The 23,167-nt window shown below is 39.5% G+C and overlaps 4 protein-coding genes, 1 long non-coding RNA gene, 5 other non-coding genes and 1 pseudogene across 11 annotated transcripts; 2 read left to right on the forward strand and 9 right to left on the reverse strand.

The window, feature by feature from the left end:
* Positions 1-143: 143 nt before the first annotated feature.
* Positions 144-4,568, reverse strand: LOC141811751 (uncharacterized). Of its 2 annotated transcripts, XR_012600202.1 has the most exons (7): positions 3,896-4,568; positions 3,031-3,299; positions 2,637-2,817; positions 2,026-2,277; positions 1,742-1,897; positions 1,008-1,646; positions 144-425 (listed from the first exon to the last, which is right to left on the reverse strand). It is a non-coding gene; the product is annotated as an uncharacterized LOC141811751 (long non-coding RNA). The 2 variants fall into 2 exon arrangements; XR_012600201.1 differs by having other exon boundaries at positions 2,026-2,817.
* On the forward strand, positions 1,052-3,624 carry LOC141811750 (cytochrome P450 724B1-like). The gene is made up of 9 exons (XM_074699802.1): positions 1,052-1,266; positions 1,341-1,665; positions 1,753-1,905; positions 1,989-2,228; positions 2,293-2,376; positions 2,449-2,527; positions 2,632-2,738; positions 2,999-3,123; positions 3,233-3,624. The coding sequence occupies exons 1-9, from the start codon at positions 1,052-1,054 to the stop codon at positions 3,330-3,332; spliced, it is 1,428 nt and encodes a 475-aa protein (XP_074555903.1). The 3' UTR covers positions 3,333-3,624.
* Positions 3,858-4,001, reverse strand: LOC141812024 (small nucleolar RNA F1/F2/snoR5a). The gene has a single exon (XR_012600221.1). It is a non-coding gene; the product is annotated as a small nucleolar RNA F1/F2/snoR5a (small nucleolar RNA).
* On the reverse strand, positions 4,059-4,141 carry LOC141812036 (small nucleolar RNA Z196/R39/R59 family). The gene has a single exon (XR_012600233.1). It is a non-coding gene; the product is annotated as a small nucleolar RNA Z196/R39/R59 family (small nucleolar RNA).
* On the reverse strand, positions 4,226-4,314 carry LOC141812035 (small nucleolar RNA Z195/SNORD33/SNORD32 family). Its single transcript, XR_012600232.1, has one exon. It is a non-coding gene; the product is annotated as a small nucleolar RNA Z195/SNORD33/SNORD32 family (small nucleolar RNA).
* LOC141812025 (small nucleolar RNA U31b) lies at positions 4,383-4,475 on the reverse strand. The gene has a single exon (XR_012600223.1). It is a non-coding gene; the product is annotated as a small nucleolar RNA U31b (small nucleolar RNA).
* Positions 4,569-6,227: 1,659 nt separating the features above from the next.
* On the forward strand, positions 6,228-7,125 carry LOC141811746 (homeobox-leucine zipper protein HAT22-like; annotated as a pseudogene).
* Positions 7,126-7,574: 449 nt separating this feature from the next.
* On the reverse strand, positions 7,575-11,459 carry LOC141811748 (uncharacterized). The gene is made up of 7 exons (XM_074699800.1): positions 11,287-11,459; positions 10,975-11,055; positions 9,339-9,458; positions 8,936-9,014; positions 8,365-8,451; positions 8,087-8,149; positions 7,575-7,868 (listed from the first exon to the last, which is right to left on the reverse strand). Exons 2-7 carry the CDS (start codon positions 11,037-11,039, stop codon positions 7,767-7,769), a joined length of 516 nt encoding a protein of 171 aa, XP_074555901.1. The 5' UTR covers positions 11,040-11,055; positions 11,287-11,459; the 3' UTR covers positions 7,575-7,766.
* A 1,327-nt stretch (positions 11,460-12,786) lies between these two features.
* LOC141848648 (uncharacterized) lies at positions 12,787-13,872 on the reverse strand. Its single transcript, XM_074736699.1, has one exon. The coding sequence runs from the start codon at positions 13,634-13,636 to the stop codon at positions 12,965-12,967; it is 672 nt and encodes a 223-aa protein (XP_074592800.1). The 5' UTR covers positions 13,637-13,872; the 3' UTR covers positions 12,787-12,964.
* Positions 13,873-14,102: 230 nt separating this feature from the next.
* LOC141848647 (callose synthase 12-like) lies at positions 14,103-22,369 on the reverse strand. The gene is made up of 2 exons (XM_074736698.1): positions 16,774-22,369; positions 14,103-14,312 (listed from the first exon to the last, which is right to left on the reverse strand). The coding sequence occupies exons 1-2, from the start codon at positions 22,151-22,153 to the stop codon at positions 14,308-14,310; spliced, it is 5,385 nt and encodes a 1,794-aa protein (XP_074592799.1). The 5' UTR covers positions 22,154-22,369; the 3' UTR covers positions 14,103-14,307.
* On the reverse strand, positions 19,073-19,152 carry LOC141812022 (small nucleolar RNA J33). The gene has a single exon (XR_012600219.1). It is a non-coding gene; the product is annotated as a small nucleolar RNA J33 (small nucleolar RNA).
* Positions 22,370-23,167: the final 798 nt, after the last annotated feature.

Consider the following 23,167-nt stretch of genomic DNA (forward strand, 5'->3'; position numbering starts at 1 on the left):
AATAAATTTAAACAAATATAATGTGTTCGATTCATTGATATTAATCACTAATATTCATGAATAATATTATTATTAGGAAACAATCTGTGTTCCCTATAGAAATGGTGAAGCAACTGAGCTGATTCGCCTAAGTTTCCTTGCCATTGCCAATACCAATTGGAATCGTCGACACGTCGAACTTGCTTCACGGGCGCTCAACTCTTGCGGCTTTTAGCAGTGCAGTGAGGCTGGGCGTCGCAGTGTGCTCAGCTGCAGCAGCAGCTCTCGTGAAGCCGCAAGGTTGTGACGTAGAGGCCGAAGGCATCACGTACCACATCGTTGTCCCAAACGCGTGGTCCAATCTCTTCAAAGATATGGAGTAGAGAAGAGGAAAAGGATGGTGGAGGCGGCGAGGTTACTGCTCCTAGTGTTCTGAGGAATGTCAGCTGCAGGGCAAAGTCGTCCAAACAAGACAAGTAAGCAACACCAACAAATATGCATATTTTAGGAATTCTACAATAAAATTTATTTGAAGACATTTGATCATAAACTCAATGATATGGATCTCGATGAGATCTTGCTTCATTACTCCATGAAAACTAAGAATTAATTAAAGGTTGTGTTGCAGGAAAAGTTAGGATGAAAATGAAAGAAGTTGTTGAAAGGCAGAGTTAATGAAGATCTCAGAAGTATCGTTCTGTGTGCGGCCTCCATGGGTCTACGTTGAACCTATCTGTGCTACAATCACTGCAACTCGTGCGGGCCTTAATTAAGTAGACCTCCAAACAAGGAAACCAATGCCTATATGTTGCATTAAAATAGGAAGCCAACGGCTATAGTGGCAAATTCAAGTCAAGAATCTAATTGCCCACGACCAAAATAAGAGGAATGATGAGTAGTTTAGACAGTGATGTGACTACTACAATCTTGAAAAATCTCCTTAGTTAAGTGAGCTATAGCTAGATGCTGCTGTAGATAGATAGATGGGCATTAAATTGTTAGTAACAGGTCGACGAGAGCATGCTTACTTTATAAAGAAGAAGCTTCATCAATTCTCTCCAAGAGTGAACAGATGATGAAGGGAGGAGAACTGCTCTGTGTTCTTCTCATGGCCGGGTTTGTGGTGCTGTTGATTCTGGTGTTGAACCATTTGTTGCCCCTGTTGCTGAATCATGGAGTTGCTCCGGGGGGGAACTTTGGCTGGCCTTTTTTTGGTGAGACCTTGCGATTTTTGATTCCACATGCCTCTTACACTCTTGGACGTTTCCTGGAAGACCATTGTGCAAGGTAATGACTTTTCCTCCACAATTGTTTCTACATGTCAGTGAAGGGATGTAAAAGTTTGCTTTGAGTATAAGCAGGTACGGGAAGGTGTTCAAGTCACATCTCTTCTGCACACCGACGATAGTCTCATGCGACCAGGAACTGAACCATTTCATTCTTCAGAACGAGGAGAAACTCTTCCAGTGCAGCTATCCCCGTCCTATCCATGGCATACTTGGCAAATCTTCCATGATTGTGGTGGTCGGAGACACTCACAGGAAGCTAAGAAGCCTGGCTCTGACACTGCTGACTACCACCAAGTCAAGAACTGGATATCTTATTGACATAGACAGGATCGCTCTTGAAGTCATCGCCGCGTGGAATGACAAGCAAAGGATCTTCCTCTGTGAAGAAGCCAGAAAGGTTTACTTCAAGATATTACAACAGTCATTAGTGTTCAAGGAAATCTGTTAAAAGCATGATAAATCTAATGCTTTACCTTGTTTATAGTTCACTTTCAGAGTTATAGTGAAACAAGTGCTTGGGATGTCGCATGGTGAGTCACAGACTGAAAGAATTCTTGAAGACTTCCTTACCTTCATGAAGGGGCTCATCTCCTTCCCCCTTTACATACCAGGGACCTCCTATGCAAAAGCTGTACAGGTAGATTTAGTTTCTTATTTATGTACATTTCATGTCCTTATTTGACTGGAGATGAATCTCCATATCACAACACATTTTTACAGGCAAGAGCTAGGATATCATTCACTGTCAAAAACATACTTGTTATGAGACAAAATGGAGGAGATTCCAGCAAGAAGGGTGACTTCCTAGATGAATTACTGTCAGCTAGCAATCTATCTGAGGAGGAAAAGGTCAGTTTTGTTCTGGACGCTTTGTTGGGGGGCTATGAGACAACCTCCCTTCTGATTTCCATGGCTGTATACTTTCTTGGGCAATGTCCATCAGCTCTAGAGCAGCTCAAGGTATGATCTCTGTCTCTCCATCTGTATTGGTTAATTATTGAAACTATTCCTACAATGTTTTCAGTCAGAGCATGAGACCATTAGAGCCAACAAAAAAGAAGAGTGTTTAACTTCTGAAGACTACAGGAAAATGGAATTTACTCAGCATGTAGGTGAGATGAATTACATGAATGAAGCCTTAAATAGAATGTGAATTAATTAGAGAGGTGTTCTCTTTTAGGTCATCAATGAGACTTTAAGATGTGGAAACATTGTCAAGTTTGTTCACAGGAAGGCTCTGAAGGATGTCAGATACAAAGGTGTACTTGTACTTGCTCTGAAGCATGGATGCATTAGATCAATCTTTTCCATACACATTTTTTGTAATTATACAGAATATTTCATTCCTATGTTCTTTAACCAGATTACCTAATCCCTTGTGGTTGGAAAGTCCTTCCAGTCTTCAGTGCAGCACATTTAGACTCCTCTCTCTATAAAAATCCTCATGAATTTGACCCTTGGAGATGGAAGGTATAGTTTGTCACCAGAATTTTGTTGCGTTCTTACATTGATTTCACTTATCTTCTATGAGAACCCTCATATTCCAAACCTGAATCATTGATGATACAAAATTACATTATGATGTCTTATCAATTTCACTTTTGGAGTATGAAATGCCATGCATCCAAACAATTTTATACTTTATGATTTTAAGAGGCCATTTTTTCTTGTAAACTCAAACTAGTATTGGTAATCCAAATTCCAGCTTTTTTCATGTAAATGGTGAATAGGTTCAGAATCAAACGTCAAGCAAGAGATTTACACCATTTGGAGGTGGGCCAAGGCTTTGCCCAGGATCAGAACTTGCCAAGGTAGAGGCTGCTTTCTTCCTCCACTACATGGTGCTCAATTTCAGGTAAGCTAAAAGCCTTTATTTTTCGCCAAAACACTGCATGAAAATGAATTCATGATTTCAGCATGCCAATGACAGGATAAGTGATATGTGGCATGGGATTTGTCTTCAGGTGGAAGGTAGATTGTGAAGACATCCCCATGGCTTATCCTTATGTCGAGTTCCAAAGGCAACTGCCGCTGCAGATTATACCAACATCATCAACATATTGAACTAGCAAAATCATTTCAATGAACTGTAATTTTTGTCAGTTCCAGCACTTCAAAGATTAGTTGTTTACATTGGCATAGCAGATGTTAGATTAAAAACAGTCTTGATATTACATGATGAATTAAGCTATATCTATGGTTGTAAGCTAAAGACTACTGGCATCTTAAACCATGTTCTCATAACCAAAATTTAAGCTTATTTAATTATTTATATTTTAAAATTTATTTGACAGATTAACGAACCTGATAGCTTATTTATTTAAAAGTCTAATAAGAAGTTGATAAATTAAGAAGCGTCGATACACTCAACAAACCAAACATAATCTTACTAAAAAAATTAGTTCATTGATAACCATAATCAGTGTTAAGTACGACATTCAATAATTTAACTAATTTCAACAAGATACACAATTTTCTTTGCACATACACATGGATAATTCTTCTCTTTCGTTCTTCCTTTCCAAATATGCACAACAATTATCAATCTCGCATTCCATGAAATAAACTCAAAATGCACTACAAGTTTTAAGATGTGAACAGGATTTAGTAACAGGGAGCACACTTACAAAATGAGCAACCAGTGTCGCAAGGCCTGTCCTCCCTTCCGTATCTGCCATTTTCACGAGGTGCTCAGCCATGAATTAACAGAGCACCAGATACCTCGTGGCATCTTAACATACTACTTAGTCAAAATTCTCAATAAAACTTACTAGAAAAAAAACGAGTTCGTGCAATCTCAGCCGAAAGATGGTGATAATTTGTTAGAAATAATCATGAAAATCAGCATCATAATAACTTCATCCTTGATTGCATAACGTATTTACCAAATCAAACAAAAATCAAATTCAGCTTTAAAAAGAAGCCATATTGCAATAAAAAAAATTATTACTTGAAATGGGAGATCAGATGGTAGTGCATGTATAAAGATGATTCATCATCTGGATTACAGAACGAAGTCTATGGATCTAGAATCATCAGTTCTCCGATAAACCGACAGAGACAAGCAATAAAACGAAGAATCAAACGAATGTAAACAAACAGAAGCTTGAGAAGGAATCAGACAGAAATGTCCATCACCATGGGCAATCCGATCGAAAACACGAAAGGATCGTAAGACTGGGGCGACATTACACAATCATCACGCTCAAAACAACGAATTCGAGAAGAGAAAACAACCTCAGATCGGAGCATAGGAACACAAAAAAACGACTACAGATGGAAGGGAAAAGCGGTGGTGGCGGCGGCGCTGCTCCGATTGTAGAACGCGAGAGGGGGAGGAATCGGTATTTAAAGAGGAGGATTAGGGTTTTGGATAATGCTGGCGGATCCAATTTTACCGGGTCCACAGCCAACCGGGCCGAAAAGACAATCGAACGGATTGGATTGGATCCGGCGACGCTGCTTGGCCCTTTTATTCACTTGTTAGGATAAACATTATGTGTAATTATTGGTGGATAAAAGAATCTAAACACTTTTATTTGACTTTTTAAATATTAACAAATTTTTTTCATCCAATTTCTGAAGAACTTACGTTGCACAACCTTTCAAGGGAACCAATGTGAGACCTTAAAAATCAAATAAAGATTAGTGTGAGATTTTATTAGGGTAGAATTAACAAGCGTAGTTAATTTTCCTCCTGATTTATTTATCAAATAAATTTAGATCAGTTAATTAATAATTTTTTTAATAATCTAGATATAAATCTTCGGTCAGATTAACCTTGGAGGTAGACGATCTTCCTTTGATTCATTATTCATCAAATATATTTAGAAATACAAACAAATTCTGATGTAACGATCGAACATCACAAGCACATAAGGTATCCATAACTCATCCTCGTTATAATACCCTACAACTCATTAAAAAGCATAGGATCCATTACCACATACTCATTATAACAACATATCTCTTTAATCTACATTCTTTTTAACATTAACACTTATTATTTATGAGTCCCACTGTCCACTTAATTTTAAACTAACTGTTAAAAAATTAATCATTTTATTTAATTTTTAATTTTAAAATGTATAATTTTTTAATAAAAATTAAAATTAATCGTTAATAGCCGTTAAAACTAACCGTTTAATAAATATTATTTTTTTTAAAAATTACATGTGGGGTGGGCCAACCAAGGGATGTCCCACCCCACTGTCACTTGAACGCGTTCAAGACTTTGAACACGTTCAAGTAGAGGAGTGTTATAACACCCCTCCACATTGATGTTTAACACCAAGGCGTATTATAACATCCCCATTAACGCATCCGTTGGGATGCTCTAAGGGAATCAAACCCTTAACCATCCTGCCTCTTACCACTACTAGTTAACCTCTTTGACTGCCTCTTACCACTTTTGGTTATATCTTCAAAAAAAAAACAAAGGTTCTACTAGTTAACCTTTCACAAAGTTAATGGGAGTAAACCTCTTTGACTAAACCAATAAGTCTTCATCCCGCAAATGTCAAATTAGTGATTATTAATCGAGGATTACTTAATTTAGTGAAAAACAAATTAGCCAAATCCATATCGAGGAAGGGCTGGCCAAATATGAACACAATCTATGAAAATCTTTTCTATCCAAGGTCTCCATCGAACCGTCCGGATAAGATTTTGACTGCCAGTGACAACATGAATCATCAATGACTCGAATTCAGTATCTCGGGCTCCACAAGTCGCTGGGCTTCCTGCCCTCCAGGACAAGTAGCTAATCATGACGCACCAATCGCGTCACTTGGCGATTAGATTAGGCGGCGATCAATGATTAGGGACGCAAAAAGGTCAAGCGGTTTGACTGAAAAAAAGGACACCGTCAACAATTCCGCTACTAGCACAGTTCGTTTCCTACTAACCCCACTCAGCTCCTGTTTCTTCTGCCGTCAATCTGAATCGTATATAGACGCCATGGCTTTCCCCTTCTCTGTCCCTTTTGTTTCTCACACAGCAGGAATAGCAGGAACAGCAGGATGGCAGACAGCAGCGGGACTCACCTTGCTCTTGCGCTAGCTACGGCTCCATGGCCCTCACCTCGCCGTCGTAGCCGACGACAGCCCTGTTCCTCTTCCAAGAGCTTGGCCTTGAGCCTCTCGACCGGCGCCTCAACATGGCGGCAGGAGGGAGATGCTGAATTAGCAGCGAGAGCAGGCGATGAGGAGGAAGACGGCGATGTGAGGAAGAAGATTAGACTCACCAAAGAGCAGTCTGCCATGTTGGAGATCAGGTTCAGGTTGCAAAGCAATCTTACTTCAGTAAGTACAATACGCACTTGGATCGATCTTACTGATCCTTCGCTCTCGTAATACCTTCTTTTCTTTCAAATAATGATCAGAAGCAGAAACAAGCGTTGGCTAAGAAACTGAATCTCCAGCCACGGCAAGTGGAAGTATGGTTCCAGAACAGAAGAGCCAGGTGCGCTTCCAGAGCTAAATAAATACGTCACATCCTTCTCATCGGCGTTTAATTTGGCTGCGACATGCAGGAAAAAGCTGAAGCAGACAGAGATAGATCGTGAGTTCCTCAAGAGGCGTTACGAGGTGCTGACCAAAGAGAACCAGATGCTGCAGAAGGAGTTGCAGGAGATGAAAGCTCTGGAGCTGGCGGCGATCTCCACGGAGCTGCCCGTGCCCGGCCTCTCAGTTTGCCCGACGTGTGGGAAGATCAGCGGAGACGATGCAGCTGCCTCGGCGACTCCAAAGCAGCTCGCATAATTTTTTTAAGCGACATCCGATTGCTGCGTTCTTAGCGTCTCTGTAAGTGGATTGGATGGAAGGTTTGCGGATCTAGTGAGTAGATTTTGTTTGCCTCGGATGCGTTCTTTGACCCAGTCAGGCCAATCATTTGCTGCTCCTGACGCCTGCACTTGCATGATTGATTTTGCATTCTTCCACGTAGAAACGATGCACCATGACAAAGAAACTCAAACTAGTATCTATCACAAAATCCACTGATCCCGGGACGAGCGATAGCAAGCCACGTCAGTTTGATCAGTGTAGGACGATCGACGAATTAGGTCTCTACCCCGAATTATGGATGAAAATCTATTCCCAGTTAACCTGCAAAGAAGTAACAGTAATCTTGGCAAAGTAATAAAGGACATTTAAAAGGTGATATGATGTTTTTTAATAAGATTTGAGGACTAACTTATGAAGTAGTTTGCCTAATGACTTTCTTCCAAAATTTTTAAAAAAAAATGAAAAGAAATGGGAATGAAAAGATAAAACAAGGCATTTCAACTCAGAAGACAACCAAAAGTTTGAAAACGAGAGTAACGTCCATCTGTAAGCAACACAGTGACCCAGATGGACATTTAGCATAAGATCGACCAAATGGAAAAAATAGCTATAATGCTACCGTGACAATAATTATATAGGGATAATAGTTCTCCTCCTGTCTTGTTTGCAATCAGAATACAATAATTTTCGGAGGACTTCGTCTTGAAATAAATTAGTGATGGTCTTTTGTGGCTGTTTCACTTGGATTCTCCACGTGAAATCCATGTTTCTTGAAAAACTCTCGGAACCCATATACACTAACATCATAATTAAACTGCAAGGTAAAGAAAATCAAATGATTGGCTCATCTGAGGAGGATTATCCAATTAACATGGAAAAGACTAAATCGAGAACCAAGTGTAGAAAAAGCTTTTCAGAGATCAACTGATTGTGTTCTACAAGATGATGAAATTCTTGAAAAGCAACATTTTCGATGTCCTAAATGATTGCTAAAGCAAAGAAAAACTGAGGCAAGGATTAGGAACAACTTACTGGCATGACCTTGACTGCATACTTGGTGACGTTAGGATCTACGACTTTGCCCTGATTAGCTGTCTAGAAATATTGAAATAAGAAATTAATGAAGAAAATAGAAAAATCAACTGCTGTAACCCATATTGTCACTGCTAGCTGATATCACTAGTTTGCTTGAACCCTTGATTTGTTATCAAAAATAAATGTTTGGACTTTCACAGCATAGTAGAATGAACCTACCCTTAAACCGACACTAAAAAATACTAATTGAGAAAGAGATACAGAAAGAAAATTACTTGTTCTGGACTATGAAATATCTCAATGAATGGATACTCCTTCTTTTGTCTTGTTAAGCAAAATCCTGGATATTTTGGGCATTCCACCTGTGAATCAAGCATGGTAGAAACAGCCATAGAAACGAATTGTCCATATACAGTTACGAAATGCTTACATTCCTGGGTACAAATATAAATGCGCTAGACAAGAATGATATATATTCGGCTTCATCCACAAAACATGAAAAAAAATTTAAAATCTATTATAAATTGGAAATTTCAAGAATAGCAGTAAAAACTAACCAACGAGATTACAGAAAATTATATTTATAGCATAGCTGCAGATCATAACTTGAATTATTTAAAAACTAATGAGTCTAAAATCTAAATGGAAAAATAATATTTTGACAAGTAGTGTGTATTATAACAAATGTGATATTTCTCTGAGAAAAAAAAACAAGCCATTAGATAATTTATGCAAGCAAAAAGTCCTTAGAAAGTTAGTCAGCAGATAATAATAATACTAATAAAATCCTAAATAAGATTTAAATAAGGGGCAATAAAAATTTGCAGTTATTGACTACAAACATACACGCATGAATTTGATGTGTGGGCAAAACTTTGCAGCAGCTTCCTCCAACACCCCATCAAGATGTTCCGTATAGGGACTCCTACAATCAAACACAAGATTCTGAAGTAAATTCACAATGCAGGCTTGCATTAAATCCATACATCCAAGTAACTTCACATATGTATCATTACCACAGATCTAACATATTGGACATTTTATTAAACACAACATGTACAAAATATGAAGAGGAAATAATCATTCACTGTAACCTTCTCATCCAAAATCACAGTATCAGAAATTGATTGGAAGCAATTTCTGCATTATATTAAAATATGATAAACGAATGACTTTGCACATGCAAATGACATTATTTTGTTTCTTTTATTAGAGTTCCCAAAGAAGCTGTAGGAGAGCTAGTTAGAACCTTATAGTAAAGGCAACTGCCACAGGCCTGCCTTCATGCAAGAGTTGGACAAATTGACGCTCAGAGGTGAAGTGAATAACCCTTGAAGGTCCAAGATCCTTTGGATATCCAGTGTAGTACCTGCAATTTGAAAACAATATCATGTAAAATTAGAATCTGAAGACACATGTTATACCAAGGAAATGAAAACGAAAAAATGATGACCCAAAAAAAAAAAGTACTTGAAGAATATATAACATTATTAATAAGTGATAGATTAAAATAAACCGGATCATGATCTAGTGTTTTCTTTTGAGAGAGGAAGGAGGGGGGATTACTTAAACAAAAAATTGCATTTCTATTTTTACTTTTTCTAGGAAACCAAGTCTATGATAGATTTGGTTGAGGTGAAAATTTGCTAACATGCAAAAGAAGATGACGTAATGAGTGACACATGATCATGAATAAAAAATCAGCACAAATCATTGTTAAGGAGGTACAATTTAATGCTCTTGAGATTAGGCTGTTGCATGAAATAAGCAAAGGGAATGTAATCAAATAGAGGGTTAAAACACATGAAGAATAGATCAAGATCAAGATATAGAAAAGAAGAAAGAAAATGTTGATGAAGATAAAAGACAAAAATGTAGTCTAAAGTAGTAGAAAAACAGCAAGCCTTTGATGTTGTCGAAGTGATTGTAGAAAACTCTAATCTCAGGAAGGAAGCTGCTTTAGCACTATGTTGAGAGGGATAATATTGTATTATACACTGGGCCCAAGCAAGATGACTATTACCGTATCTATATATATAAGACTGCAACTTCTTGCCCACAGACTAAATACCCAATGTGAGACTAAACTCATAAGACATAATTATAAAAACAGTGATCATTGCCTTTATATAAGTAGTTATCTTCTTGTTATTCTATTATCATGGCAATTGGATCATACTTAAAACATCATTACCAATTCATGAAATTAAAAAATTCATAATTCATCATGAAGCAGATTAGAAAAATCCCAATTTAGTTCAATTTGAAATTATACAAAACTAAACAAAAATTCAGAGCATATATTCAACCAAACCAGAAAATCAAGCAAACTAAAAAAAAATCCCTTTCAATTTGATATCTGGGATTAAACCAAATAACTGGCACTCACTTTTTCTGTCAACTTCCAAACTCCCAATCTTGATTAAATCAATGATAGAAAATTGGACTACATTCTGTATTAATAAGATTCTTGACCATGCTTACATTACAATTTGAGGTTTTGATGGCAACTAGGTTTGAAACAACAAACCAAAGTGTACTATGATTTTAATTCAGTTTCAAATTGCTCTAGATAATAGCTGATTTTGGTGTTTAAAAATTCATCTCTATGTAAATTCATGTATATTAGGTTCACTTTGAACCAAGTGCACAAGAATACAATACAACCACATAACTAACCTAAGTAGCATAAATAAGAGAACAAAAGAGGAAATGTAAGTTGAAACTTCTAAGAACTTGTTTATGTTAATTAGAGTATTCGGATGAAGTGATGTAGAGGTTATACAAAACTTTACAAAGGTATGACTTCTGTTTATCTTCTGTAACTTAAATGAGAGCATAACAATAAAAGGTATTAATACAGTACTAAGTAGAAGACAAAATACTTGCTGGAGGAGCGCAGATAGGAAAGCATACGTGCAAGAAACGATTCGTCCACCTCCTCTCCCATCTTGTCCCCTCTTTTCCTGCAACGATAGCAATCCATAGAAATGTTTGCTAAAATGAATAACTCAAAGGTGCACTGCCATTTCTGTTTTTCCTTAATGGTATTATTGGAACCTACGAATCCTCAATCAATCTCAAGAACAGAAGTAAGGGTGGATACCCCTCCCGTGCCCGTTTCGACACAAGTTCGATCAGATGAACTAGTCTTCTAGAGAAACAGAAAGAAATAGACCTAGGAGGAAGTTACCTACCTCCTGCTGGGTTTCACAAGCTGTAGAAGGTCCGGTTCGCGTCGCTGGAGGAGGAAGAGAAAGACGACTACGCGTAGAAGATTGGCCGCGAAGCCTATGAGGAGGCGGCCAGCTCGCGGAGATGGAGGGATCAGGTAGGCTCGCCGGGATGGGAGCAGCTCGCCGGGATTAGGTTTTCAGGGTTTTGTTAATTTTGTATCATCAATATATAAATAAACATCAGGTTGTTTAAATATTTAGGGAAATTGTCAGGAGGGTCCCTTGCTTATCAATAATTTACAAAGATGCCACTAAGTTGCTATAAAGTCTTTCAAGAGCTTTAAGCTCAGAGAGGTGGCTCGAACAACATTTCTAAGATTGAAAGTATCAACTCAATTCAGTTAAGATGATTTCGTTCATCTTAAATGATCCAACATGATCGATTTATAACGAGATACAGAGTATGATTAAAAAAATATCAACTCAAGCTACTTGTTAATCTCTTTTGTGCTTTGAAATTTTCATTCAGATCATCTCCAGATGAGTCGTGGGACACCTAGCTTGTATGTTGAATGATTAAAGCGGTACCCACGATCGACGGAGAAGAAGAGGACACCGAACTAGTGTCGAGCTGTAAGGAGAATGAAGAGGATGAGAACGGGGATTAGGGGTGCTCTGACTTAGCCACTCCGACGTTCAAGTCAAACCATAACTCGGAGAAAGCACAAAAAATGGAGAAGAGAGTATGTTGTTGGTTTTTTTTTTTTGCGTACCTACACCCGCGAGAGGCGAGGTCATTATATAGAATTATCAAGGAAAAAAAGATGTCTCATCTGTGATAAGAGATATCCCATCAGTAGAGATGTCTTATCAGAGGTGTCCATTATCGATAAGGAGAATATCCCATCAATGGAAATGTCCTGTCAAAGGAGATGTTCCATTGTTGGTACGGAGAATATCTCATTGCCATTGTAATTGTAGTGAAGGGTCTCATCACGACCGTCTGAGACGGCATCAAACTATGACATCATAAATTATACTGCATTAATGAGGTAGATGAGCTATCCCAAATATCATATTGTCCTTCTAGTGGAGGTCTGACAAGTTGAGTGAAGGGAGCAGAGTCAACTGAGCGCTAAACAAGTTGAGTGCGTGGAGCTCGAGCAACCTGAACTCGGAGTGTGATGCTAAACCAGAGTTGGGCTCTGAAAGAGGTCGGGTGTTGATTTTCCGAGTCGGGTGTTGGGTCCCTAGCTGAACTGATTTCTAAGTCGAATGTTGGACCCCGAGCTAAGTTGGTTTCCGAGTCAGGTGTTAGATCCCTAGGGTTTACTTGAGCGAGGAGCCGTGTCGATGGCTCGACTACATGGCTAGGGTACGGAGTTGGCGTATGGAATTCTAACATGAAATTAGAATGTAGGATTGAACTAATCAGTCCTAATGTCAAACTTTCTGTCTAATGCGTGATCTCCACTTAGATCAAATCTTTACTTTCCTGACCCAAGTACGCCAACCCCGAACAATTGTATTGAGAGAGAACTTATCATTGAAGTTGTAACGGATTAGCTTGGCATTGGCTGGAATCAAACGATCGATTCAACCACTGTCCAATTATTTTTGTTCAGAAATAACATCATAATTCATCAGAAACACTTCGCCATTGTCACACATGCTCCAGTCTTCTAGAGCCAAGCTTTCTTCAGATAGCTGGGGAGGCACCATGCCGCTGGGTTTCTGCAGGATTCAGCTTCTGATACAAATACCAAGCCACCACAACAACGGCCACAAGCAAACCTACCACCAACAGTCTCCCTTCGTGCGGATGCAGGGGAACGTCCATGCTAAGAGTGCTCTTGAGCTTCATCTTCTCATCGCTTGAGGCTTGATTTCCAGCCGCTGCGTCGGCCGTGCGAGTGCCCCTTTGAGCGTCTCCTTCCCTCCGTTTCACGCCGCCCTTCTCCTTCTCTTCCTTGCCCGCGTCCGCTCCCTTCGCTGCGCCTCCTCGGTGGTGCAGTTTGGGGAGCACGATGGTGAGGAGTCCGTTCTCGAGCTTGCCGTGGACTTGATCCGCGTTGCAATTCTCCGGCAACTGGAATTCCTTGCTGAAGCGGCTCCATTGGTCCTTGATCAAGGGGCGTTCTCCGCTGACGAGCAGCTTCCCGGAACTGCCAATGTGAACCTTGAGCTGCTCCTTTTTGAAGCCTGAGAAAACAAGCAAACAAACAAACAAATTGTAGCTTAAGACAAACACAGAGTCTAAACAGGAGAGAAATTGGATGCCTGGGACGTGAACGATGAGCGTATCGGCCGCTTCATCATGAAACCACTCGTGCGAAGGAACATAGTCCATGTAAGCACGCCCGGTTTCCATGGGAGAGGCTTCTGTTCAGTGAGCTCTCTTGAACGGTGAGGGAGAGGGCTGATGAGGGAGGAGGACACAGTAGGAGGCCATTTATATGTGCTCTTTGGAGAATCCTGAAGCAAGTGCATCATTTCCATGGGCTCGATTACGCCATCCATTTCCATGGCGTCTCAACTTGGAATAGACATATTCCTTGATTTACTTGGCACTCTTCCATTCCAATAATCTTGTGCAGGATGGCTAATGGTGGCCAAATCTCTTCTTCTTTTTCTTCAAGTTTGTTAAGTACATATGATTACTTGCAATGGAGGATTGTTAAGTATAAATGAAGAATCTTACATATATAGTTCTGGAAGTTTACATGGAAAACATGAACAGGTGCTTTCATTTCCATAGAAAGCTAAGAGGACCAGGCCATGAGAATGAAATGTTTTTTACAAAATTTCAACAAAACAACAGTGTCAACACCAAAGTATGGCTACAAGACTACAATACATCTCAAATTTACTGAATCTAAGGGAGGAAATATTGGTTAACGAGTTCCATGATTACATACATACAAAAAGATCATATGAGAAGGGGATTCAGCAAAGAAAAAAATACCTCCCACATTATGCATTACCCCACAAGTATGAAATGGCACACAGATGTATCTCCGCTAAGAAAGCATGAACCTGATGTTAACCTGAAAAATATAGTTTTCCCACATTAAATACTGATGAAATATCATCAAACTATAAGATCATGATTATTGTGATGATACTTAATTGTTCGGCATTGAATGATAGAGTCAAAACCGTGATTTCATTACACTTACACCACAAATGCATACAAAAGAACTGAGGTGATCAAAAAGCTAATTACCTTAATTGAAATAGTTAGATGAACAATTTCAGCAGATTTGCTATATTCTCAATATAAATAACAAGTAAATTCCAAAGTTCCATTTCAAAGATCAAAGAGGCAGCTACTAGTCTGAGCTCCAAATCCAACAATATGCACTTTTAAGGATCCTATCCTCGGTATCACCTAGTCTTACGGCCTATAGTTATGTTCCATATACATAACTTGGCACATTAACGCTGCCACTCAAAGTTTAATGCAAACATCAACTTTATTTTACATTCGCGAGTTTGGAAATTAAGAGTTGGGGGTGGGAGTTGTGACATAGTCTTGAGAATTCTACATATGGAAGTGGGGGCAGGGAAGCATATAAGGTATTCAGTTTTATATTTAATAATTATTAATAAATTTAAGAAACAAATAATTAATTAGAAATAGTTAGTAATATTAATGCTTAACTGTTAAATTAGCTATTTTAACTTAATTAAATTTAATTAATATTATTACTTTTGAAAATTAAAATTAATTGAATTTGTCGAGATTAATTAAGTTTTGTCTAAATTTAATTAATTTATTTAGAGTAACTTAAATACTTATTGAATTAATTGATTTTAAATAATTCTACTAACTAACCAAATTAAACAATATATTTACTTTATTATTCTTGCATTTTAATAAATTGATTTAAAAAATTATTTTTAAAATTATTTAATCATAATTAAATTAATTTAAAATTAAATAAGAATTAAATCAGATTTAGATCATAGATTACTTAATTAAATTTTATATCATATTTTAATTAAAAACAATTAATGTAATTATAAATTGAATTAGATTAAACGAAAATTAAATCAAAGTTAATTATGAGAAAATGAGAAAAATGAAGATTGCATTCATTAATAATGTAAACTATTTTTGTCTCTAATCAAAATAAATTTTTTGTAATTCATAGTATTTGTATTTAATCAAATATAGACTCATAATTATTTGCCATTATATATATGCTTTGTTATCTTATTTAATAAATACCATTATTTCTTTCTATATTTTAATAATATTTTTAGGTCTAATCTTGATCTAGTTGATACTTAGGTTCTTTGAGGTATTTGTACATGCAAGATGGGTTCATCCTCAACTTTGTAGAATATGAGTTGCTCATCATTTAGAATGTAAAATTTAGCATAAAAGTTAAACACCCTAACTGGAACAAAAATTATGGAAAATGATAAAGTGAAAAAAAAACAATTTACAAAATTTCATATTTTTTTAATGATAAAGTCAAGCCTAGATCTCAATACTTAAAGTGTTAAAATTTCCTTTGAAAATTTTCCTTTTGGCATAAAATCGAAAGAGCTGCAACAAACTATGGTAAACAAGAAGCCAGGAACCAAAATAACATGGCTGTAACTTTCTGTAGTTGTGGAATTTGCAATGATTAAAGAGATCAATTCAAATAATAATTCATCAAGACAACTTATGGAAATTTCAAAAGTTGAAATCTATTCACCTGACCTTCACAGCTTTTATTAATCCAAATCCTTTCTGTGTTTCAGATAAATGTATGATGTCTTTGTTTCTAGTGGCTTAAAAAATAAACGTAGTTCAGATGCTTGGAAAATGGATTTCAAATGAATCCATGTAGTCTTCCAATTTTTTAATTTAAAAAAAAAAAGGGAAAAAAACTGAACGTGTGTCTTCTACCATACTGGGCATAATAAAGATGCATGAAACCGGAAACTCAACACTTGTATCGTCAAATAAAATAAATATTGTAATGTATATGTTATTACAATATAAGAGGATGGTAACAGGATACAAGCAGATGGCCATAAGATTTTTTTTTAAAAACTGTTGAAACTCAGGAACAAATAATCAAAGATGCTCTAACCTACCAATTCAACTATATGTTGTAAACTAAAATTAATGATTTGACTGAACCTGAGATCAAATGCCGCAAGACTCAACATGCTGACATAAAGATTCTAGCTTTAAGATTCAAGACTCGATGTTAGTGGAAATGTTATTACAGATGAGAACTAGACAGCAAGTCAAATTTAAATTTGGGTCAAACTTGCAGAAGGATTTTCTTTAGTCTAGGTATGAAATAGGTAATTTTCAAGTTAATTTATCAAAGAAAATTAAATAACAATAAGCGATCATGTAAACTAGCTAACCATACAAAGATCCAATAGGAAAAATAATGAATTTTGAACAAATTTCCTATCCTTCAATTTTAGGCATAGAAGAATAAAAGTTGATAAACAGTTCAAATGACATACAGCAAAAGAAGAATGAGAAAGTACCTCGAATGTCACTAGACATTTTTCCAGTAAGAATTCTTGATATCTGGAGACCTCGACTGAATCCTTCATTGAAGAGCATTCTTGTCTGCATTTCCTGGGAACCAGGCAACCAGGACAGGACTGCCACAGGAGCCATGACAATTACTCCAAACATGATTTCATAGAACCGAGCCACAGCAACCACAGATTCCCATACAATAGTGTCTTGGAGAAATGGTTTGAAAACTTGAGCAATGGAGATTAAACCCCAACCAGTTGGAATGAATGCTAACAAGCTTGTAAAGAAATCAACAATTTCGAAGGAAGTGAACTGCAACAGTACAATGATGACAGCTACCAGAGAGACTATTATTAAAGATTGAATGGCCCGATATTTCAAGTGTTTCTTGGCACCATATCTTTCTTGAGCATAATCCACAATGACAAAAATCAAAATAGCAGCAAAGACGCATATCCAAGAAAGCAGATACACAGCAACACTATGGCTATTACTTGCAATGTTTAGCTGGTACACGATACCATACTGGAAGAAGAAATAGCGGAGATCTAATATGATCTCCAATAATTTTCCCCAAAGTCCAGTTGTCCGAAGATGATCATTTTCTTCATCCCACCATTTCTTCCAAGATTGATCAGATGTTGCAGAAATAAAACTAGGATACCAAATCCAGTTCATGAAATCATCATAATCATAAACAGTTTTTAACCAATCAAAACCAGATGGATTGAATGCAAACGGGGCCATGATCCATGATATGACCAAAAACCAGCTTGAGATAGTCATTACTATGTAAACAAAAGTATTCTTTGCAGTGGCACTGTAGGCAGCATACAAGGTCAATATTATCCCTAGCTCTATTCCTTTTATGAAATGGCTGCGTGCATAGAGTCTATAATTCTCAGAGAATTTCTTGTGTTCGACAACGAAACCACGTCCTGTAGCCCGATATTTTGCACCTCCATGAAGAATAGTACGCCCATAATAATGGGTCTTGGTTCCCATTGAGAAAGTATAGAACACTGATGCAAGCTGTAATTGCATTGTCAAGAAATCCCAGATCGCTGGTAGAAAACCATGCTCAAGAGAATTTTCTATAATCATTGGCAATGCAGTAAAAAGCCCAAGCTGGATAATGAATTGCTGATTGAGAACAGTACTAAGAGCTGCATTATTTGTAGAGTTAGCATTGCTTCTGATGGAACTCTCAAGGCCACTAAGAGCCAGATAAAGGCGACCCCAAACAAATGCATAGACAGTCAATACCACCATCATTGTGTTAAAATAGAACCCCACAGTTGTGTAAAAGAAAGAGAGCATCCGGAAGAAATCCAACCTATGGCCTAGCCTATAAACATCTCTGCTTAAGGTCTGTTCACCATTACCACTAGCCACTTTGGCTTCAAACATAGATATTTGATTCAGGCCAACATCTCGGCCTTTACCAACTTGTATATATTCATGGTGGGTAACATTGCCACCACGAAGTGTACAATTAAATCCTGCAAATATATCCTCGCTGATATTGATGACCCTTGAAGCCTTACTAATTCCTCCTCGACTTAAAAACCATAGGCGGTCAAAGACATCAGGATGGCCATAATGCATCCGTATCTTTAACGGGTTTGCTAGAACCCTCTGTCCAAGGGTGACAAAACTTGTCTCCTGAGCTGACATGAACCAAGCCAGGGAAGAAACAGAACCTGTAAAAACATGTTCACGGACTCCCAAGATATTTGGTTTTCGAGTACCATAATTGGAGGAGTACTCTTCTAACAGATTGCGCATTTTGAGGGCCTCCTCAAAGTAGTTGTCTTGATTCATGTCAATTGTTTGTATTGCATCACCCCTTGTGAAGATAAGAGCATGGTTCTGGTTCTCTGGCTTGCCTTCTCCAAGCTTTAGAGGTCCAGGCAGCTTGACCCTGTATATCTCCACTTCTTTCTCCAGTTGTTGATCATATTTAACAAGAACAGAAAAATATTCCACTTCATCCCTGACTGATTTCACTTCATCAACATAAGCAACACGGAGGGCTTCATTGTTCTTCATCAGATACAAAATATCATTAGCACGTATGTCATTTTTAGCTTTTTGGTTTCCATAAATCTGGCAGGCAACCACATATGTATACTTCATTAGAGCAGTTCCATGTTCATGACCTTTAAACAACAAACCGGCACTGCTGCTAGCTCTGCTCAGACTTCGGGATGGCGAAGACTTGCCACCATCCTCCAAGTTATCTAAATCTTCTATTTGCCTCCTTGAGGAACCAACTGAAGGTAATTCCCTTGATCCTTCCCTTATGTCAATCTCGGAAGCAGAATCAAGAAATGCAAGCATCTTGAGAGCCTTGTAGTAGTACATCATTCCCCGCACAGTCCGTGACAATGTCTGACCCCTATATGAGGCCCAAAGTCGAAGATCCCTTGATCTTTGACCCCATAACTCCTCCTCATCGGTCATGCCTTCTCTCTTCATGCGTTCCAAAAAGTTTGCCCATTCATCTTCATAAATTTTTTGCAAATAAAATAAGATGGAGATGCCATCCTCATTTTCTAACTGAAGTTGTTCCTTGCTGTACAGAACTTCCTCATTGTAATATGGAGTCAGCACACTGAAAGCTCGCATCTTTTCTACCTGGGGAGCTCTAGGCATGCTCATGAACAATGAGTTGCTGAAGAATGCAATGCGTCTCCTGGCCTCAAGATTTTTTGGAACGTTATTCATGGAATCCTTAGAAGTAAGGATTGTTTGTAGTCTCCTTACCTGCCGATAGAAGTTATCATTTTCTGCAGTGGGTATCACAACAGCATTCTCAAAGAGCAACTCATTTGACCCAGTTGGTGCCAGACCTGCTTCTTTAAGTTTCTCTAAGCTCTTCTTGTTCTTAGGGAAATCACGAGTTACTATGTCATACAGGGTCTGCAGTGTGTTGACCACTTTGTACAGATCTTTATTTGGCTTGATTAATGTGTTCAGTAGGTCAAGCAGTTTGCCATAGAGATTCTGCAGCACACGCATATTATATTCTTCAGTGAATTTCTCCGCGCGAATGCTGCTATCAAATCCCTCAAACAATGCAGCAACAATGGAGTGCTCTTCGGTTCCCTCCTTGATGATCTCCAGGAACAAATACTTGATGCTGTCATAAGCCTCAATGACTACACAACGCCTATATTCATGTTTGCTAATCTTTCTCCAGAGTCTTCTATCATCAGTCTTCAATTCCTTTGCTTGGCCAAGAGCAAGAAGAAGTTCATTGCAGAGTAATAAGCACGGCCACCTGATCACTCGGATATTCCATGCATATGGAGGCAGCTCAAGAAGCTCCACTTCCCGGTCATTCACAATATCTTCCTCTCTGAATGTGTGAATGATCTCATTCCATATCAATGCAAACCTGCTAGGACCAACTTGATGTGATTCAATCTTGTTGTACGGGCGGCCCAATCCATACCTCAGCTTCAGCCGGTTCACAGTATCTCTGATTCTATTTTGCAGTGAACCATGCTGCCGGAAAACATGTTCTTCTGGCATCAGATGGAACTGCAAGGCACTAGCAAAGAACTGGAATCTCAGCCTCAATTGTTGCACATCACGAATCTCACCAAGGTGTGAGAACAGGCCTACTAGCGCCCCGGCCATTGAAGAGAAGATTGAGTACCAGATCTGGATGTCCATCAGATAAATAAGAACGACAGGAAGCCACAAAATGAACACAGCAAACCTATTTGTATGGGAGAAGAACTCATGCCACTGGTATTGAACACCTTGAAGATTAAGTATGGCTTTAGTTGGGGAGATCATTGGCCTGATTTGCAATAAGTAGCTGAAAAGGAACTTTACAGCAAGGAGTACAATCCAGAAAAGGGCATACTTGAAGCTGTCCAGCGGACCCTCTCGTAGCCCTCTACCGACAAAGGTGCGACTCTGGAACCACCAGGTGAGAACATAAAAAATCCTCCAATTGGTCTTCTCAAGGAAATTCCGGAGCCAAGGGATAACGAAGAGAGCGACGGCAAGCAGTTCAGGGAGGATAAACACTGCAGCAGCCACCAACATGTTCAGCAGCCGCCGATTCGCTGCAGCCGACCACGTTCTGTCTTGGTTCCTCTGATTCCACATTCGAGAGTACAGGATCGGGAATGCGACCGTCCACGCCGCAGCAACGAGTATTTTGAGCACCATTCGCACACCGAGCAATCTGGTCTCACGTGAGACAAGCTTGTACTGGGTACCAACGTCGAGGAGGGACTGCAGCAAGCGAAGGCCGGCCCAGGTAATGAAGATGGTCAGGACACGGACCTGGTCATCTCGGATTTGGAGGTTCTGCCACGGGTACGTCTTGCTTCCGTGCCAGGCCACAATGATGGCCGCCTGAAGGAAGAGGATGAGCATGACCCAAAGGCGATCAAAACTGCGGTAGAGGTTCCAGAAGGAGCGCTGTTCAACGAAGCCTGTCTTCCCCACGCGGTTCCTGGTAGGCGGAGTGGCGAAGAAATTCTTAGACCGGTCGAGCGGCCAACGGAGGCGCTCGAAGCAGTGGTTGCTCCAAAAGTACTCGTTGATGTCATCATAGTTGCGCCAGGCGGAGTGAGGCGCTGTGCCGTTGCGGCTGGCGTCGACCTCGCGCTTGATGGTCTCGTATACGGGGGTGATGACGCGGGTGAGGAAAGCGTTCTCGCCAGAGATAGCTGGGAGGGCAGGTTGGCCCGTCGCCTCGTCGATGTAGTCCTCGAGGATGCGGTTGAGTTCCCCGGCCATGTGATGGAAGATGTAAGAGAGGCATTCAGGAACGAAACGGACGTTGGCAGCCTCGCCCCAGATGAGGAGGTAGAGGGCCGCATAGAGGAGCTCGCGGCGGGGGTCGGAGGCAGCGCGGCGATGGCCGGAGGCGGCACGGCGGTTGTCAATCCAGACGTTGGGCGTGCGGCCAAGGTAGGAGCACCATGCGGTGTAGTTGTGGAGGAGTTTCTTGCGGACGCGGCGGACGACCTTGGCATGGAGGACGTCGATGTCGTCCGGCGGGGGATGGATTCGCATTTGGGCGTTGGCGAGGAGGAGCACGAGGTGCTCCCGCTGGTTGCGGATGTTGTCGCGCTGGAAGCCGAAGAAGGCCCCGAGCCAGTCGAGTAGGTCGAGCCCGCCGTGCCAGCGGACGAAGGGCGGCTTCCGGAGCTCCCCGACGGTCAGCAACGCGGCCATGGCGGCTCGCACCTCCGGGAACCGGAGCGACGGGTGATCCGCCAGCAAGCTATGGATGGGGATGACGTTGTAAACCTCCTCCCCTTCCCCGGAACCCTCGCCCATCCCACGGGCCGTGCCATAGCCGGCGCCGGCGCCAGCTCCTGTACGGCTACCCCGCTGGCGGAGGCTCATACCTGCCTCAGATCTGTGCGCCAAACGGCCGCTCCCTCCTCTTCCTGTAGCAAGCCCCCTTCGACGCGATGCGATGTTTGTAGGCGATCAAATCCATTTTCGAAGTTGAATTGCCATAGAAATAGTCAAATCACTGCGTTTTTTTATCATATAAATCGATTAATTCGAGAATCGAACAACCCCTTGCACATGCATCGATCCAGTTTTGCATCAAAGTCGTCTCCTTAGCTGCTTCGAACTTACCCAGTTACCCTCCTTTCAATTTCCATCCTCCAAGGCACGTCTCCGTGTGGCCCCGCCCGTCCGCGTCCGGCGCTGAAAATACGCAGTGTTGAGCGACGTGACAGGAATCGTACTCGGCCTGCTGCTTCGGCTTCCGCGTGCCAGCTGTGGGCTTCCGTCGAGTCTCCGCCGTAGGCGGCGCCGTTTCGTGTCTGAACCGACGAGCCGGTTTGAGGGATCTGGTCCGCATAAAAGACGGAGTTGGGTGCGGGACGGGGCGTCGTGGGCTCGTGTGAGGGACGACGCTTCGGTCAGTCTTTCATTATAATAATTGTCAAACAATTTTTATATATTATATAATAAAATTTTAAATTTTAAATTTTAAATTCTAATTTTATACTTTAAACTTTAATATTGAAATAGTTAATAAAATAACAACTATCAAATAACTTTTATATGTTATAATAATTATTGAGTGATTTTTTTTAATCAGAGCTCTTCAATAAAAAATAATATTATAATAACTATCAATAATTACTATAATAATATTAAAAAAAAGATATCTAATTTTTAAATAGATATTTTAAAAAAAAACAATGATACATATGAAAAATTTGATGAAAATCAACATGAACTACACTTAACATGATACATGCTTCATGAAAAATAACATGAAATTTACTACACTATAGACCTGGATTTTTTTTTTAAAGAAATGATACACTACATGAAAATTCAGCATGAAAACACAGCATGATACATTATAGAAAAAATAAATGATAGCAGTTATGA

This window comes from Curcuma longa, chromosome 17 (genome assembly GCF_044706935.1).
Source record: "Curcuma longa cultivar G26 ecotype Majalengka, Jawa Barat chromosome 17, ITB_CL_G26_1.1, whole genome shotgun sequence".
Classification (NCBI taxonomy): domain Eukaryota; kingdom Viridiplantae; phylum Streptophyta; class Magnoliopsida; order Zingiberales; family Zingiberaceae; genus Curcuma; species Curcuma longa.